The sequence below is a fragment of the Carassius gibelio genome, chromosome A2 (assembly GCF_023724105.1).
Source record: "Carassius gibelio isolate Cgi1373 ecotype wild population from Czech Republic chromosome A2, carGib1.2-hapl.c, whole genome shotgun sequence".
Taxonomy (NCBI): domain Eukaryota; kingdom Metazoa; phylum Chordata; class Actinopteri; order Cypriniformes; family Cyprinidae; genus Carassius; species Carassius gibelio.
In genome coordinates this window covers 18,400,703-18,418,908 of record NC_068372.1, presented here as the reverse complement: position 1 = coordinate 18,418,908, position 18,206 = coordinate 18,400,703, and the positions used below count along the sequence as shown (strand labels likewise).

General features: G+C 38.5%; 1 protein-coding gene across 1 annotated transcript in view; it reads right to left on the bottom strand.

Moving 5' to 3' along the window:
* Positions 1–4,024: 4,024 nt before the first annotated feature.
* LOC128029410 (cadherin-12-like) overlaps positions 4,025–18,206 on the bottom strand; it is a 50,192-nt gene continuing 36,010 nt past the window's right edge. The window contains exons 8-12 of the mRNA XM_052617195.1: positions 15,319–15,455; positions 14,604–14,725; positions 13,518–13,632; positions 6,264–6,515; positions 4,025–4,795 (exon numbers count right to left, since the gene is read on the bottom strand). Of these exons, the coding sequence (XP_052473155.1) occupies positions 4,299–4,795; positions 6,264–6,515; positions 13,518–13,632; positions 14,604–14,725; positions 15,319–15,455 (1,123 nt within the window). The 3' untranslated portion in view covers positions 4,025–4,298. The remainder of the gene's footprint in view (positions 4,796–6,263; positions 6,516–13,517; positions 13,633–14,603; positions 14,726–15,318; positions 15,456–18,206) is intronic.

Here is an 18,206-nt window from a genome sequence, read left to right as displayed (position 1 = left end):
AGCCGGTATTTCATAGTTCCCAAGAAGGATGGGGGGCTGCGTCCGATTATAGACTTGAGGGTCTTAAATCGTTCAGTTATGAGACTAAAATTCAGAATGCTCACAATCAAGCAAGTTGTAGCGCAGATCAGGTCCCAGGACTGGTTTGTCACGATAGATCTCAAAGACGCATATTTTCATATATCCATCCTTCCACATCACAGGAAGTTTCTGAGGTTCGCTTTCGGGGGCGAAGCTTACCAATATCGAGTACTTCCCTTCGGCCTTGCACTCTCACCCCGCACGTTCACAAAATGTGTAGACGCGGCTCTGGTCCCCCTGCGCATGCAGGGCATCCGCATTCTCAACTATATCGACGATTGGTTGATCTTAGCTCAGTCAGAGCAGGCTGCGGTTCGGCATCGAGATGTCATCCTCGCACATATGGGGGAGCTGGGTTTGAGACTGAACGCCAAGAAGAGTGTACTTTCTCCGGTTCAGAGAACCACCTATCTAGGCGTAGTATGGGATTCGACCACGATGCAGGCACGATTGTCCCCTGCTCATATCGAGTCGATCCGCATCTCAGTCGAGAGAGTCAAACAAGGCCAGTCACTCACTGTCAAACAATTTCAGAGATTGTTGGGTCTGATGGCAGCTGCGTCCAACGTGATACCTCTTGGCCTGCTGTACATGAGGCCCCTGCAGTGGTGGCTCAAGACCAAGGGATTTTCCCCGAGGGGCAATCTACTTCGCACTATCAAGGTCACGCGGCGCTGCCTACGTGCCTTAGATGTTTGGAAGAAACCTTGGTTCTTGAAACAGGGCCCGGTGCTGGGAGCTCTTTGTCGCCGTGTAACGCTAGCGACAGATGCATCCCTCACTGGTTGGGGTGCAGTCATGAGTGGCCACCCTGCCCGTGGTCTGTGGAGCGATCGCCATCGAACATGGCATATCAATTGTCTAGAAATGCTAGCAGTTTTTCGTGCACTAAAGCACTTCCTCCCAGACCTAAGGGGTCACCATGTGTTGGTGCGCACCGACAACACATCGGTGGTCTCCTATATCAACCACCAGGGAGGTCTGCGTTCGCGCCCTTTGTACAAGCTGGCGCACCAGATCCTGGTGTGGTCCCAGAGCAAACTCCTCTCACTAAGAGCAGTATATATTCCTGGGAAACAAAATGTGGGAGCAGACATACTGTCGAGGCAGGGGCCGAGGCCCGGGGAGTGGAAACTTCACCCACAAGTAGTGAAGCAGATATGGAGAATATTTGGCAGGGCTCAAGTAGACCTATTTGCATCTCAAGAGACGTCTCAATGCCCCCTTTGGTTCTCTCTAGTTCATCCAGCTCCTCTGGGACTGGACGCTATGGTACAGACCTGGCCGAGGCTTCGTCTGTACGCATTTCCCCCTATTGCTCTGCTCCCGGGAGTTCTGGCGAGAGTGCGCCGGGACGGGGTCCGTCTGTTGTTAGTAGCCCCGTTCTGGCCGGGCCGAGTATGGTTCTCAGATCTAGTCTCGCTCCTCGACGGCTCTCCGTGGGAGATACCGATCAGGACAGACCTCCTCTCGCAGGCGCAGGGTACGATAATTCACCCTCGCCCGGAGTTGTGGAAGCTGTGGGTGTGGCCCCTGAGGGGGCACAGCTTTTAGCAGCCGGTCTCTCAACCGAGGTTGTTAAGACCCTTCTCCAATCCAGAGCTCCCTCAACAAGGAAACTGTACGCCCTGAGGTGGAAACTCTTCACCTCATGGTGCAGAGACCGCCAGCTAGACCCAGCAAACTGCCAGATTGGTACAGTTCTGGAGTTTCTACAGGCTAGGCTCTCTGCAGGGTTGACCCACTCCACGCTGAAGGTTTACGTGGCGGCTATTGCGGCCTACCACGCCCTTCTCGGTGGCCAGTCTTTGGGAAGACACCCCTTAGTTACACGTTTCCTCCGCGGTGCGCTGAGGCTGAAACCTCCAGTACGGTCCCGTATTCCCCCGTGGGACCTGGTGGTGGTGTTAGAGGCAATGTGCAGACCCCCATTTGAACCTATTCAAGATATCTCAGACAGACACCTTACACTTAAAACCTCCTTTCTGTTGGCTATCACCTCTCTGCGGAGAGTAGGAGACCTTCAGGCCCTCTCTGTGGCCCCTACTTATCTTGAATTTGCACCAGGCATGACTAAAGCGTTCATATACCCTCAAGCGGGATATGTTCCTAAGGTTCCCTCTGTTACACCACAACCTGTCGTACTGCAGGCCTTCTGTCCTCCTCCCTTTCGGGAGCCTGACCAGGCGAAGCTAAATTGTATGTGTCCAGTTAGAGCGCTGGACGCATACGTCCACAGAGCTGCCCTGTGGAGAAAGACCGATCAATTGCTTGTATGCTACGGTCCCCCCAAGAGGGGTTTTCCTGCTTCTAAGCAGACTATCAGTCGTTGGATAGTTGAGGCTATCAACGCTTCCTATGAGTCCTCTGGTCGTCCCCCGCTGTCGGGAGCCAAGGCTCACTCTACCCGGGGTATGGCGGCCTCCAAGGCCTTCTTAGCAGGTGTATCCATGCTGGACATCTGCAACGCTGCGGGATGGTCCACACCCTCCACGTTTGTCAGATTCTATGGCCTAGACATGCCAGTCACTCCAGGCGCTTCAGTCCTCCTGACCTAAGCTGTGCTCTTCGGATACACACTAGGCAGGGGTTTGGTAGTCTGGCGGCGTTGGTACTCGTTCCCCAAAGCGCTTTTGACGCAGCTCGAGTTCCTGAAGAGGAACGTCTCTAGGTTACGTATGTAACCCTAGTTCCTCGAGGGAACGAGACGCTGCGTCTCGGAGCCATACCCCCCGGCACCCCTGCCGGCGCTTGCTGGTACTCGAAGCTGACGCCAGCTGCGTGGCACGTGCTTTTATAGCTTCCTGGTCGCTTACGTCACTCCACCGGTGACGTCACGCTCTTCCATTGGTCTGATTTCACACGATATTCAGAGTCGCGCACGCTGGGCGCGTTCCCCAAAGCGCTTTTGACGCAGCGTCTCGTTCCCTCGAGGAACTAGGGTTACATACGTAACCTAGAGACGTTTATACAATATAATCAAATAACGGATAAGAGATTCTTTCATATACTCTTTTGATAATTGATGAAGAGGTCTCATTAGCTCCACTCTCAGGGAGATTGACAGAAAACAACATGGGTCAAAATGAACATTGTAATGACTTGGTTGGACAATACAGAATCACTGGAAATGGCTGCCCTAGTGTAAAGCCACGGCTCTGATGAATCGCTGTACAGTGATGTCAGAGCGCACCACAACACTTAGACAGGAAGACAACAGGTGCAAACAGCCTGTGGCTATCAAATTAGTGGCAGAGACCCGGAGGACAGTAAATAGGGCTGTAGAGTCTCGATCAGCATGGAAGCAAACAGCACAGTCTGGGGCAGTCAGTGAGGGCGATCCAAACAGATGTGTTCATGGGGCATCAGTGAAAAGTATCTACTGTGACATTCCAGGCACTGGCCTGGCAGAATTCCTGCTAAGTGCTGGTAAACATGTTTGGAAGGATTGCTACAGTAGCAGGGCAACAATTTTTTAGATTTGATGTTTATCCTATTTTTTCCTTATCTTGGTCCATTTGCACAGAGGTTATAGACTCCTCTTGCATGGATCATTGCAAATAACAATGTCAACAGTTGAAAGACAAATAAAGCAGTTTATGAGGCACTTTTTATATCAAAGAGGTTTTTTTTTTTTTTTGGTTCTTTGACTTGTATATAAGAAGTATATAAAACAGATGTTAAAATGCAGTCGGAAAAAATAGTTCCACGTTTTTTCCTAAATGTAAACAGAAGTCTGTAAAATATGCATGAGGTACAGGAAAGGCACATAGCCAGCCTTATCAGTGTCTTTCCCTAGCCTCAGATAACAACTTAATTTAAAGATACAGTTTACCCCAAAATGAAAATTAAACATTCCAAACTTGTATGATTGACTTTCTTCTGCGGAAAAACAACAGCAGCTGGCCGTTATCAAAGCAAATCACTTTCATTTTATAGACAGTGAAGTTTTAACCTGTTTTTTGTTCATTTAATCAATGTCAGTGGGGTCCAATACAATATTTCATCCACATTGACTTTCATTGTATACACTAGTGCATAGACAAAGAAAAAAGCTGTCTTGTAAATCATCTTTAAACTGTCTTGTATTTTGTCAAGGTTTGTTAACTTTTGCTGTTTTTCGGTGAAGTTTCAACCTTTTTGTCCATATCAAAATAAATTGAGTCCAAAACAATATTTTATCCCCACTGACTTTCATTGTATAGACTCATACATTGCTATTTTTTATTTCCCATCTTTTCCATGTCCTTATACTCATGCTCTTTAAATATTCCAGCCAGTGTTTTGAAACGAGGACCCCAGTCACAGAGATTTCTGTAATCCTCCTTGGGTTCAAGCACCCAGGACTCAATGGAACTGAGAGACTCAGCCACCGAACCCTCTCCCTCATATGCATACGTGACCAGAGAGTCATATGGAGGTGCTGAGTTCTCCAGCAGACAGTGATGGATGTAGGCTCGGATGTCCTCACTGTCCTCGTTGGACATACACGCACTAGCCCGATTGGGCTCATCCACTGATTTTATTTTTTGCAGCTGTGCTGTCTCTTTGATGCCTTTGGGGTTGCGTAACGTACCTATGTCAAATGCCTGAGTGTCCTCTTCCCCACCTCCCTCATCGTCGTAGTGTATCACATTGTCCCGAATGTCCTCTTTAGACGACATCAGAGTTTCCTTCTTATGTTTTCTCAAGCCCATATAGAGCACCACCATCACTGCAAAACACCAGAGGCGCATAACTTGTTCCGTGGCATTATACAAGCTGACATACAGTACAGGGCCTTTAAGTGGCAACAAACTAGTGCAAAAAAAAAAAAAAAGGGGTGGTCACATGATCCGAAGCTATTAGCTGATTTCTTTTTTGGTTCGTACGTGGGGTTTCAAAATGGGACTAAAGAGAACGGCAGCCTGAGGGTAGCCATAATGCAGTTTTGACATGCTGTCTGTCACCATTGTACTGCCTCAGTTGTGTTTGAGGAGGGGAGGTAGTTTTTCTGGGCTTTCATCTCCCTCCTCAGAGGCAGACAGCGCTCGCTCTCCCCACTCCACTCAAAGAAAGACGCGAGAGAGAAAGAGACAGGGAGGCACAGGCGCTGCTGCGAGAATTAAAGATTAGACCAAATAATTCACGCTTTCTGAAGAAGCAGAGGGAAAAATGTGGCTAAATCAAGCTGCATGTGTTGTAAGGGGAAAGTTTTCTAATGTAGTTTTTTCTCGTCTATTAGAGTATAATAGTATTACATTCTAATCATTATTTCTGCATCAGCTCCCCCAAGTGGTTGCTGTATAAAGGAATCTGTCTTTCCTGCAATGCTGGCAAATGAAAATATCAAGTCAATGCACATCACTTCACTGCACTGTCACTGTCTGCTACTGAATTCACTTACCTAGTACTTATTGCAATTGATAGCTTTTATTGCAGTTCTACCTCAGGAGTTCCTCAGTACTTTTGCCCCATTACTCTCTCTCTCTCTCTCTCTCTCTCTTTGGCTTTTATAAACTCTTAAAATTTACCTTTCATACCCTTACTATTTTATTTCCTTTGTCTACTAACAGTGTCCATGAGAAAATTTATATCCATCACAGAAAAAATAAAATAAAAATTATTCTGTTAAAAAAATGTCATTATTTCCCCAAAACGGTTCAGAATTTATTAAATGTATTTGCTAATGCCAATTTCATATGTAGCATTAAATGTATCCTAAATATATACAATTAAAATTATATTATATTTTATTATTAAAATTCATGCTGGAAACAGTAATATAATTTTAACAGTAATGTAAATTCTGTATAAATGCATTTGCAATTTTACTTAAGTTCTTTGTGAAATAATCTGTTAATTTTAATAATAATAATAATAATAATAATAATAATAATAATAATAATAATAATAATAATAATAATAATAATAATAATAATAATAATAACCTCTGGGGCATAAGAATACTCATATATACTTATGTTATTCACTTTTGTTTTGGTTTACACAATTGTTGGTACTGTTAGTGTCCTGCAATCGAAGCCTTGAGGCAAATCAAATGATAAATAAAACAAATAAACACAAACCTGATTACACAAACACAACCCCTATTTTCTTCTCTATTTATCACATTAAATTAATCAAATACATATTTCTTTGTCTTGCCAGTGTTCTGATGGACACAAACATGTCTAACTCACCTAGCAATATGACAATGCACAGCGTTATGGCCATTAGTGCTCCAGTGCTCAGTCCCATAGGAAAGAAGACGGCTTCTGCATTGCAGGAAAGGAGGGAGCCGTCTGTGTCGCAGGTGCACACCCGCACCGTCACCATCCCCGTGCTGCTTCGGATAGGATACCCGCCATCTTCTACAACAACTGGCACCAGGTACATGCTCTGCTCCAGTCTCCGAAATCCCCCTTTCCTGGTCACCACTCCAGCTGTGTTGTCTGAAAATCGAAACCCATGACCATCAAACTGTCTGTAATGCAGATTTAGTTCATAAATGACTGTACTTAAAGCATGTAAATCTAGAGATAATCAGTGATAATAACAGTCATGCTGTCTGGGATAACAACCTGCCATTCCAAAATTCCTCCATGATAGAATATTATGAATTCACAAGTCACTTTTGCAGTACAGAGACTGGCCTGATTCCAGAATTAAGAAGAAAAATGGATCCCTTTGAAGTGGAAATGAGTACAGAAAAAAAGTGTTTCTGGTTAAAGGGATAACAAGCTAAAATAAGGTTCTCTTGGGAAAAGCATGATGTACCTTTCTGAGAAGAGCCTCTGACACAGCTGGAGTCCAAACAAAACTAGGATGCACAACACTTCAGGCTGTTGAGGAGTATTTTAATCTCAATAGGTATATTTCTTGCAACTATCATTTGCAGAGTTAACTACAGATTTAATATACTGGTTAGGTGGTAGTATGGATTTGTAGAGAAAGTTTTAGGCTCAAACATTCCCAGTAGGGCTGTGCGATTTTGGGAAAAAATCTATTTGCGATTTAAATTTTGAAGAGTCAAGCTTCAGCTTAATATTGTCAATAGACCAATTCAGAGTAGACGTCACAGTTTCAACATTTGCAGCTGTGTGCGCATAATGGTTGCAGAAAAAAAACTGGGAACAAGTGGAGGGAAATGGGTAAAATCCATGGAATAAGAGAGAAAAATATATATTTTTGTGCCTTTTGATGTCAAGATCGGAATGAAAATAATGTTTATAGAATACTGTCATCAAAGACGCCATCTGAAGCTAAACGCTGATGTTTAAATGGACATATTTAGGATGAAAACAGCAATGATTACTCTACTTTCAAAGCATACATTTGATTTAAACAATTGGGTCTAAATAATATTAACATTTGCTGTTCAGTGATGTATTGTATTAGCCCTACAAACTTTACTATTAACATTTTTACATAACATTTATTTATATTATCTCACATTTCTGACTTTTCCTCGCAAATGCAAGTTTATATATCTAAATTCTGACTTTATAACTCGACTTAACTCAAAAGTAGTGAGTTTGTCAATACTGAGGAAAAATATACTTTTTAACCACGAATGCACAACTAGCACTAGCTCGGCCATGTGCATCCACAAATTCATGCATGACTTAACCACGTTGGAAAGGTTATGTGTGGTTACTTCAGTCAGGGCCACTTTCGTCAAGTATATTTATGACAATTATATAGCATACAGTTAGTGTTGGAGGTATGGTTATGTTCTGGGCAACACTCCGCACGCCTGTCCATGCAGCCATGCTTGGACAGAGCAGGGAGAGCAGCAAAACAAACCTCCCTGGGGTACAGAACAGAACCATTATATGCATACATAATTACAATTTACAATTACATGTGTTGTAACACAAAACGTGATAGAGAATGATTCCAATGAAGTGACTGTAAAGAAGAACAAAGTTAGATCAGATTACAGATTCAGTTGGTGAAGTTGGGGTTGGAGGAGAGAGCTAGTTGGAAGCAGGGTTGCAATGGAAGAGATGCTAATTAATGGGAATTTAAATAGACCCCTTGTGATAGGTGTCGAGACTGGACTGGTACACGTCGGGAACTGCTGACTGTCGGCTGATGCTAGCTTGACTGACGTGGCCTGCCTGAACTAATGCAATGCTGAATTTAATTTGAGTACTCCGGTTCAAAAAGGTAGGGTAGAGCGAAAAAAAAAAAAAAAAAAAAAATATATATATATATATATATATATATATATATATATATATATATATATATATATATATATATATATATATATATTTATAAAGGGCATTTAATGTCTTTGAGACTGAAGAAAGAAATACATGAACACCTTGGATGACATGAGGGTGAGAAAATGATCAGGAATATTTTATTCTGGAAGTGAACTAATCCTTTAATGTCTCCTTTGTCTAACACACCTATGTCAGGTGTTGGAGCAGATGCAACATTCAACCATTCCAGACACTTCAATGTGTCCGCCATCTTGGAACAGTCAATGTGTCATCACTCACCATCAATGACTTTTCCAAGTTCAAGCTGCACAGTTAACTTGCTCGAGTCTTTAACCGTTCCAATATGACCGAAGGCTTACATATAGTGGCCGAATAGACAGCTTCTAATGAGACATCTATGTGTGAGTGTATTTATATGTATATATACATACATACATGCATACATACATATGTGTGTGTGTGTAACTGCCAGGTTCCAGATAACAAACTATACTAACCATTATGCTGAATAGTAATATCCACAAATCAGAGAATCATGGCAAACAATTAGGATAAAAGAGCTCTCAGAAATCACTGCCCTCTCCATACAATGAGGCAATCTCATTGATAGTCAGTGAGGTCAGTAATATTTGTTTTTAAAGGTCTTTCAGAGTATCCAAGGCTGCATTTATTTGACCAAAAATACTGCAAAACATTAATATTGTGAAGTTTTAATAACTACTAAACAACTGTTTTATACTTGAATGTTTATTTATTTATTTTTTATTTTCCTGTAATGGCAAAGCTGAATTTTCAGCAGTCATTATTCCAGTTTTAAGTCAAATTATACTTTAGAATTAATTATAATATTCTGATTATCTACTTAAAGGTACAGTATGTAATATTCAAAACAAACAAAGAAACAAAGGAGTAGTTTGATGATGCAGTGGCTGTTATCTTCATCCCTACAGCTGACACAATCCAATGGGACTCGGGCAGAAAACATGTTCGTTGATGAACTAATGTATTAAAGATTTATTAACGTCATAGTTTGAAGCAGGGAGAGACAGAAAGCCATCGAAGCGAAGCGAGGCCACTGAAGCAATTGCTAATAAGTGACAAGCGTGACAAAGAGCTCAAAAAGCAGCGGAGCTTTTATTATGCCACATTTGACCGCTAGCTTCTGCTCCTTCCAGTTGTGCAAATGTGGGTCATAGCAGCGCTGTTTTATCATACTAGATCCCACATCCTGTTATAATGCCACTCTGTGCAGTTGTCACCTAATAAAACGCATAACATATTAAAGCATATTTGGTATTGCCATGTTCTACAAAACAAAACCAGAAATTGAGCGTGTGTAACGTCAATGACAGGCGACACAATGACAATATGGACACTACGGGCCGTGTCACTAGTTAAAATTGCTTATTTCTCTGGATTTAAACATTCTTCAAAACATTTGAGATAATGTAAGTAAACAAGTCAACAAAATATATAAAACCGTTCTATTGTTTTTGGGATATTTTACTGCAAAAATCTAACATATTGCACCTTTAAGAAACATTTCATAAGTATTATCAATGTTGAAAATAGTCGTGCTGTCTAATATTTTTGTGGAAAACATTTTTTTTTTTTTTCAGGATTCTTTGATGAACAGAAAGTTCAAAAGAACAGCGTTTATTTGAAATAGAAACATTTTGTTTCTTTACTGGAACTTTTCATCAATTTAATGCATCTTTGACTGAATAAAAGCAATACTTTCTTAAAATAAATAAATAAAATAAAAATAATAAATGGTAGTGTATTTTTATTGTAATAAATCTAACAGCTGATTGATTTTGTTTATGGCTTATAATTATTTATTGAAGAATAATTTGAAATCCCTATTGGAAAATAATAATAATAATAATAATAATAATAATAATAATAATAGAAAATGTATTCGGGAAAACAAGTAAAAGTCGACAAGATTTCTTTTCAAGTGGGTTATCAAACAGGGTGAAACCCATGCAGCATCCTGCTCCATGTAAAATAAATCATCTTTGATAAGGCTACTGATATTTTGAAATGAGGAAACAATTACTGAGTGCTTGTTTATTTCTACCATAATTCAGTTACACACACAAATTTAAATGTAGCATTTAAGTCAGTTTAGCCCATCCTCTTTGATTCAAGTGTCTAGCCAAGTGTTTCTTATGACCCAGAGGGAATTTAACATATTTTAAAATCAAGCTTGAGAATACAGCAGGGCAGGTGCCTTCTGGTCTGATGGTGAGGGATTTGCTTGACGCTTATAGCTCGAAGTCAATGCGCTGAGATGTGCTTGTCCTCGTCTGCAAGGTCGACTGACCCTGTCATGAGGGGTTTGTTACGCCTAGGCAACTGGGGGATTTCTCTTGACAAGGTAGGATGCATTAAAGCACACCTTGTGCCTGTTTGGCTGTGTAGCCCTGAGTGACCCTGTCTCTGTGAATCACGGTTGATGATATTCATGTGCTGAGAACACTGGGGATAGAGCTTGGGAGCAGGCAGCGAGGCTATAGACGTCTATACAAATGGATCATGCAATGATGTGCTGCTCTGGGATCCGACCACTTTTCACGTCAAAGCACTGGTTCTGGTAGCTTTGTTCTCCCAGTAGATACTGTTCTTTGAATAACATGGCCTAAAAACTCTTTTAGTACAAAATCATATTAACAGCTGATGTATAAATATTGCACCTGTAAAGGAACATTACAGGTGATTTTACATTGAAGTGAATATACTGTAATGCATGTTTCTGAATATACGTCTATAGATATTCAGTTGAAAACGAAAATGAAAATGTTTTTTAGAGAATTAACAATAAAATACATTTGTTTTAGAAGAGTTTCTTTAACATCAAAATATTTGAAACCTCCTTCAAATGATCTTCTTTGGAGTTCAACAGGAAAAAAAAAAAAGATCTGGAACAGCTGTGTGAACAAATGATGAATAAATTTACAGAAAACTTTGTAGTTGTAGCAGTGTTTAATTTTCAAATAGGTTTTGTGTAAAAACAAAAAAAAAAGAAGATTTTCAAACTTGAAAATTGAAAAAAAAAGATTTCACTTAATACATTTTTGTCTCAATGCTGAAAGGAGTTGTGCTGCTTAATTTTTTTTTTTTTTTTTGTGGAAGCCAGGATAAATTGTTTGAGATTCTTTGATGAACAAAATTTTCAAAAGAACAGCATTTCCAAACTTTTGAACGTTATGTAATAATGTTGTAATACATGCTGGAGTGTAAATCAAGCGCACAAAGATGATACAGTATTGTTCAAAATAATAGCAGTACAATGTGACTAACCAGAATAATCAAGGTTTTTAGTATTTAGTATATTTTTTATTGCTACGTGGCAAACAAGTAGGTTCAGTAGATTGTCAGAAAACAAACAAGACCCAGCATTCATGATATGCACGCTCTTAAGGCTGTGCAATTGGGCAATTAGTTGAAAGGGGTGTGTTCAAAAAAATAGCAGTGTCTACCTTTGACTGTACAAACTCAAAACTTATTTTTGTACAAACATTTTTTTATTTAGCAATCCTGTGAATCACTAAACTAATATTTAGTTGTATGACCACAGTTTTTCAAAACTGCTTGACATCTGTGTGGCATGGAGTCAACCAACTTGTGGCACCTCTCAGCTGTTATTCCACTCGATGATTCTTTAACAACATTCCACAATTCATTCACATTTCTTGGTTTTGCTTCAGAAACAGCATTTTTGATATCACCCCACAAGTTCTCAATTGGATTAAGGTCTGGAGATTGGGCTGGCCACTCCATAACATTACTTTTGTTGGTTTGGAACCAAGACTTTGCCCGTTTACTAGTGTGTTTTGGGTCATTGTCTTGTTGAAACAACCATTTCAAGGGCATGTCCTCTTCAGCATAGGGCAACATGACCTCTTCAAGTATTTTAACATATGCAAACTGATCCATGATCCCTGGTATGCGATAAATAGGCCCAACACCATAGTAGGAGAAACATGCCCATATCATGATGCTTGCACCTCCATGCTTCACTGTCTTCACTGTGTACTGTGGCTTGAATTCAGAGTTTGGGGGTCGTCTCACAAACTGCCTGTGGCCCTTGGACCCAAAAAGAAAAATTTTACTCTCATCAGTCCACAAAATGTTCCTCCATTTCTCTTTAGGCCAGTTGATGTGTTCTTTGGCAAATTGTAACCTCTTCTGCACATGCCTTTTTTTTAACAGAGGGACTTTGCGGGGGATTCTTGAAAATAGATTAGCTTCACACAGACGTCTTCTAACTGTCACAGTACTTACAGGTAACTCCAGACTGTCTTTGATCATCCTGGAGGTGATCATTGGCTGAGCCTTTGCCATTCTGGGTATTCTTCTATCCATTTTGATGGTTGTCTTCCGTTTTCTTCCATGTCTCTCTGGTTTTGCTCTCCATTTTAAGGCATTGGAGATCATTTTAGCTGAACAGCCTATCATTTTTTGCACCTCTTTATAGGTTTTCCCCTCTCTAATCAACTTTTTAATCAAAGTACGCTGTTCTTCTGAACAATGTCTTGAACGACCCATTTTCCTCAGCTTTCAAATGCATGTTCAACAAGTGTTGGCTTCATCCTTAAATAGGGGCCACCTGATTCACACCTGTTTCTTCACAAAATTGATGACCTCAGTGATTGAATGCCACACTGCTATTTTTTTGAACACACCCCTTTCAACTAATTAAACTAATTGCCCAATTGCAAAGCCTTAAGAGCGTGCATATCATGAATGCTGGGTCTCATTTGTTTTCTGAGAATCTACTGAACCTACTGGTAACTTGTTTGCCACGTAGCAATAAAAAAATATACGAAAAACCTTGATTATTCTGGTTAGTCACATTGTACTGCTATTATTTTGAACAATACTGTATATGTAAAGAGTTCTTTTAATGATCATGGGAGAAAAAAGGCACATCGAAACACAAATAATCGTATATATCACATTAATAGCGGATAAACATTAACTGAACAGACAGGGTTTTTAATTAAACACAATGAAAGTAATAAGAGGAATGGAAAAAGGCGGGGATTAATCAATTAACAAAAACGAGGAACGCAACATGAAATAGGGAAACACAAAAGAACAGAAGTTCATGACTGTGACAAATGTATATTTCATACTTTTTTACTTAAGCAGAAATGCTCAATTAAACAGCTTAGATATCTTCCTTTATATGTATACAGCTTTCCAACTTACTTCCATAGTCCCTGATTGTGAAGTTTCTGTTCCTGTTCTGTGAAGGGGATTTGAAGTAGAATCGGTGCTCTACAGCAGGCCTGTCTCTGTCTGTAGCACTGATGATCTGAATCACCTAGAGAACAGGTGCAGAAGAGTCAGCGGAATAAAACACCACGGAAAGAGCTTGAATATTTCGTAAAAGCACTTCTAGCGTTGAAAAGGCAGCAATAGACTGTTTGATTGACAGAGCTGACGTGTTTGACTCATCAAACCTCAAAGGGTTCATTTGAGGTTGCTTTCTGCCTTTATGACTCAACCACATGGGGCGGAACTTACAACTGATGCGCTGTCAACTCCATAGACCTCTGATGACAAAGTCAAGCATTCAGAGAGAATGACAGGATTTAACATGGCAGAGAAAAATATGTAGTACTCCATCCCCTTAGCATATTTTTATGTTATATTATAAATATACTTTCTTACTACAAATGCGTTTAAATAAATGTTAATTCCAAGGCTCTAGAATCACCAAAGATCTGCAAATGTAATGACTGGTTTCAAACAGTTGATCGATACAGTTTCTTAAATTCCATAGCAACTACATTTGTGCTATACTTAAGTGTAAAATTAAGTGTATTTAAATAAATTTTAAACATTTGCTTAATACTTTGTCAGGAATTCTGCTCCCCCATGAAAGCTGCATGTATTTGTCTTCAAGGGGTTGTGCTGATATGTCTTTAGGAATTCTAAAAATGCTTTGTTGTGTAATTTATTTAGCACATTTCTACATGTAAGCAAGGGAACTACACTCTCTGGTATGAAAGACTGAATAGGGAGACACTGATAGGCAGCATTATACTAGGAGTAGCTCTCTTTCATCATGAAAGGAGGAGATCAAGGCACAGTTCTCTCACATTTATTCACTGCAGCACCCAACAACAGGCCCAGGAACTCAAATTGAAGCACAGGTAGTTATTCACACACACACACACACACACGCACACACACACACACACGCACACACACACACACACACACACACACACACACACACACACACACACACACACACACACACACACACACACACACACACACACTTACCTGTCCTATTTTTGCTTTTTCACAAACAAACGTCTCATATACCAAGGCAAGTTCTGGAGAAAACTCATTGACATCCAGCACCTTGATCATGACAGTAACTTGGCTGGACAGCAGGGGGCTGTCTAAAAGATCAGACAAAATATTGTCCATGAATTAGATAGTGAAAACTGCAAAATGTCAGACACGTTTCGCATTTGAAAAAGGAAAGAAATGGGACAAATGAAGAACTTGGAAAGTCTTTGACGTGTTATACAGATGCCCAGTAACACTCTTGAGGATCTAACGATTCTGAAGTTGCTTTCATGTTACAATAAATCCTTGTAATACATCCATTGTAGCTACAAAAACAAAAGGATTTTAGCTAGATTACTTATATCTAAAGAAAACTTTACAGTTGTGGCTTTTCATTAGGAAATCAGCTGTATGCCAAACAAACAATTATTTATTTGGTCTCTTGACAAATATCTTATTTTAACTGGATGTTATTGAAGGTTTTTTTTTTTTTTTTTTTTTTTGCCAATATGAGTGAAGCACTGCTGTATTTTTATGTCCACTAGATGGTGATGCAGTCTTCAGAAATGTGTTCAAGCGACTGGTATAAAAGTGTATCCCCATTTCAATCTACAGTTTTATTATGGATGTAAACTTGCTTGGTTATCTAGGCTGGTCATGTTGTATCTGTGCATTTGGGTAAAACACAATCCACCATACTTACTAACTTTTGTTGCTACAACAGTGACGTTGTGTTCTGAGTTTCTCTCTCTGTCCAGTGCTTCACTGACAGACAGAGTTCCTTCAACAGGGTCAATGTCAAAGTGGTTTTCAGAGTCCTTTCTCCAATCAACTGAATATCTACAAACCAATTCATCAAAGACAACAACAAATAAATGGATCAACCACGTTAAACGTATCATTTCCAATTTTGATGATTTTAAAATTTTAAAAATATCCAGTAGTTCACAAAAAAAAAATAAAAAAAAAATAATAATAAATAAAAAAAATCTGTCATCATATACTTCTACAAAAGAAGATTTTAACAGCCAAACGGTTTTGGTGTCCATTGCCACTGTGTGGAAAAATACACTGAGACATTTCTCAAAATATCTTCTTTTGTTTTTCACAGATGAAAGGAAGTAATTCAAGTTTGAAACGTCATTAGAGTGAGTAAATTCCTTTTGTGTGGACTATCTCTTTAAGTATCTTTTGAGGGACATTTAATAAGTATCAATCTGAAAGTTGGAAGCTAATAGTGGAGTCTTTGATTATTCTTAATGATTTAAATTGTTTGTATATTTATCAGAACAAATGGCTCGTTCAGGCTCCTTCTCTGATTTGTTTAATCATCCTTCCTGCTACACTAGTAGACGGCCACCAGTGAGTAAGTCAGTTTAGAGTCTTATTCATGACTGATCTAGCCCAAAGGATTCAGTGTTTGAGTCTTGAATCTAGTTCAGCTCCATTTGGTCTTGCTCTACTTCTGACTCAATTCCTGACTGAAAAAAAAGGAGAACTATTTGGTTTTGTTCTTGGCTTACAACACTTGAATGAGGACTTTTTTAAAAAGTTCATATAAAGGAATAATAATAATAATAATAATAATAATAATAATAATAATAATAATAATAATAGAAAACATATATCTGGAACCAAGGTCACTGAAAAAGAGGATAAGCACTGTTTCACTGTATTGCTTGTCAGTCTTCGAAGGTTAAAATAATAATAATAATAATAATAATAATAATAATAATAATAATAATAATAATAATAAATAAAACAAACACCAGATTGTTGGATTTTCATACAGCTAAAGTAGGTTTAATTGGTTTATTTCATTTTTGAAGGAAATTAACTTTCTGAATTTCATCTTGACTGTCGACTAGAGCCCTAAAATAAAAGAATATTAAAGTAAATACATTTCCATCAATACATGTCACAAATTCTAGCAAAACTACCCCATATCCACTGGCAAAATAGGAATTTATGATGCCAGAAGAGGAAAGTTTGTAAAAAAATAAAATAAAAAAAGCACATTTTATTATAATTACTGTGCAACAAGCTGAAACTGAATTTGATCTTTTTTTTTTTTGTTGCTATTTTATGTATTAATATTAATATCTATTATTATATATCTAAATAATATTATTAAATTAACTCTAATCATATAATCTTATTAAATACCTAAAATTGGTCACTAGATGCTTGATATTGTAGAATGATATAAACATTCTGCTTCCTGTCTGTATGTGCATGAGCACTCTTGGTCTCTTTAAACTAGTCTGCTACTTTTTAGTCCACTGCTGTGACCTGCAGAGACCCCCGTTTCTTTAATATAAGCAGCCTAGTGCATCCGTAAAGAGGAAGGCTGCTCTTTCCTTGTAGCACCAGATCTTTACAAAGGGTTACATTCCTGCCCCTTCCTTTCTGTCTAAGGTATCTCTCCGCCTGCTTGCACGAGGTTTTCTGCTACTCAAGCAAAACCTCAGTGAGAGTATCAACTAGATTATTAAGTGCTACTGAACTTAGTGACTTCACAAACAGCTGTCAAATCACCCCTTATCAAATATTCCATCTTCTGGTAAAGTTTTATAAGTTAGAAAGTTTATATTTGTGAACTAAATCAAACAGCTAGAGGGTAAATTTATTTGAGTAGTTGGAGCTGAAGAGGTATTTTGGTCTGATTAATTAATTAATTAATTAATTAATTAATTAATTTATTTATTTATTTATTATTATTATTATTATTATTATTATTATTATTATTATTATTATTATTATTATTATTATTATTATTATTATGTATTTATATATTTATTTATTTGCATAGGCATAATGTAGCTTTTCACCAGTATTTAGCTGTTAAGCAGTAAAAATTTAAAGTTTTAATTAATGTATTTAAATTCAGCATTTAAACTCACAGTTTGGCTGTCTTTTAATGTTTGTAAGACATCATTAAAATGTTTCACAGATAAAGAAAATTAATGGGATTTTTACTTTTGAACCCTGTTTGTAGTGTGATGAATGATCCAGAAACTGTATCACATTTTGATTGGACTGTACAAGAGAGAAAATTAACATTAATTAAAAAAAAAAGGCTACTTACTTACAAAACTATATTTACACCTCTCTCTGATTTAAGCATGTATTTAGTGAGGTCACAAGCACAACAATGCAGCATTCTATGTGTAAAACAAAGTTTGATATATTCAACATAAAACAAAAAGTAAATATTGAATAACTTAAATTTTACATGCAATACTGACAATTAATGTATGTATTTTGGCTCTGCCATATAGTTCCAAATGAAGTTAATGCAGAATCAACCGCCATGTTTTAGAGAAATGAAAGCAGCTGGTGGTGTTCCTGAATTAATCAAATTATTAAATTAATAATTTATTAAAGACAAGCACAGTGATACTAACTCTAAAATGCAACTTCAACTTTGTTTACTGTCCATCCCACAATTTTTTTTTTTCAGTTAAAATTAACCTATCAATCCAACACTCAATTTAAGAAATAGACAATCCACAGATGTGAACTATATTATAAAAGCAGAACGTTTCTAAATTACTCCCACCTCCATTCATGTACCTCCATCAAATATTA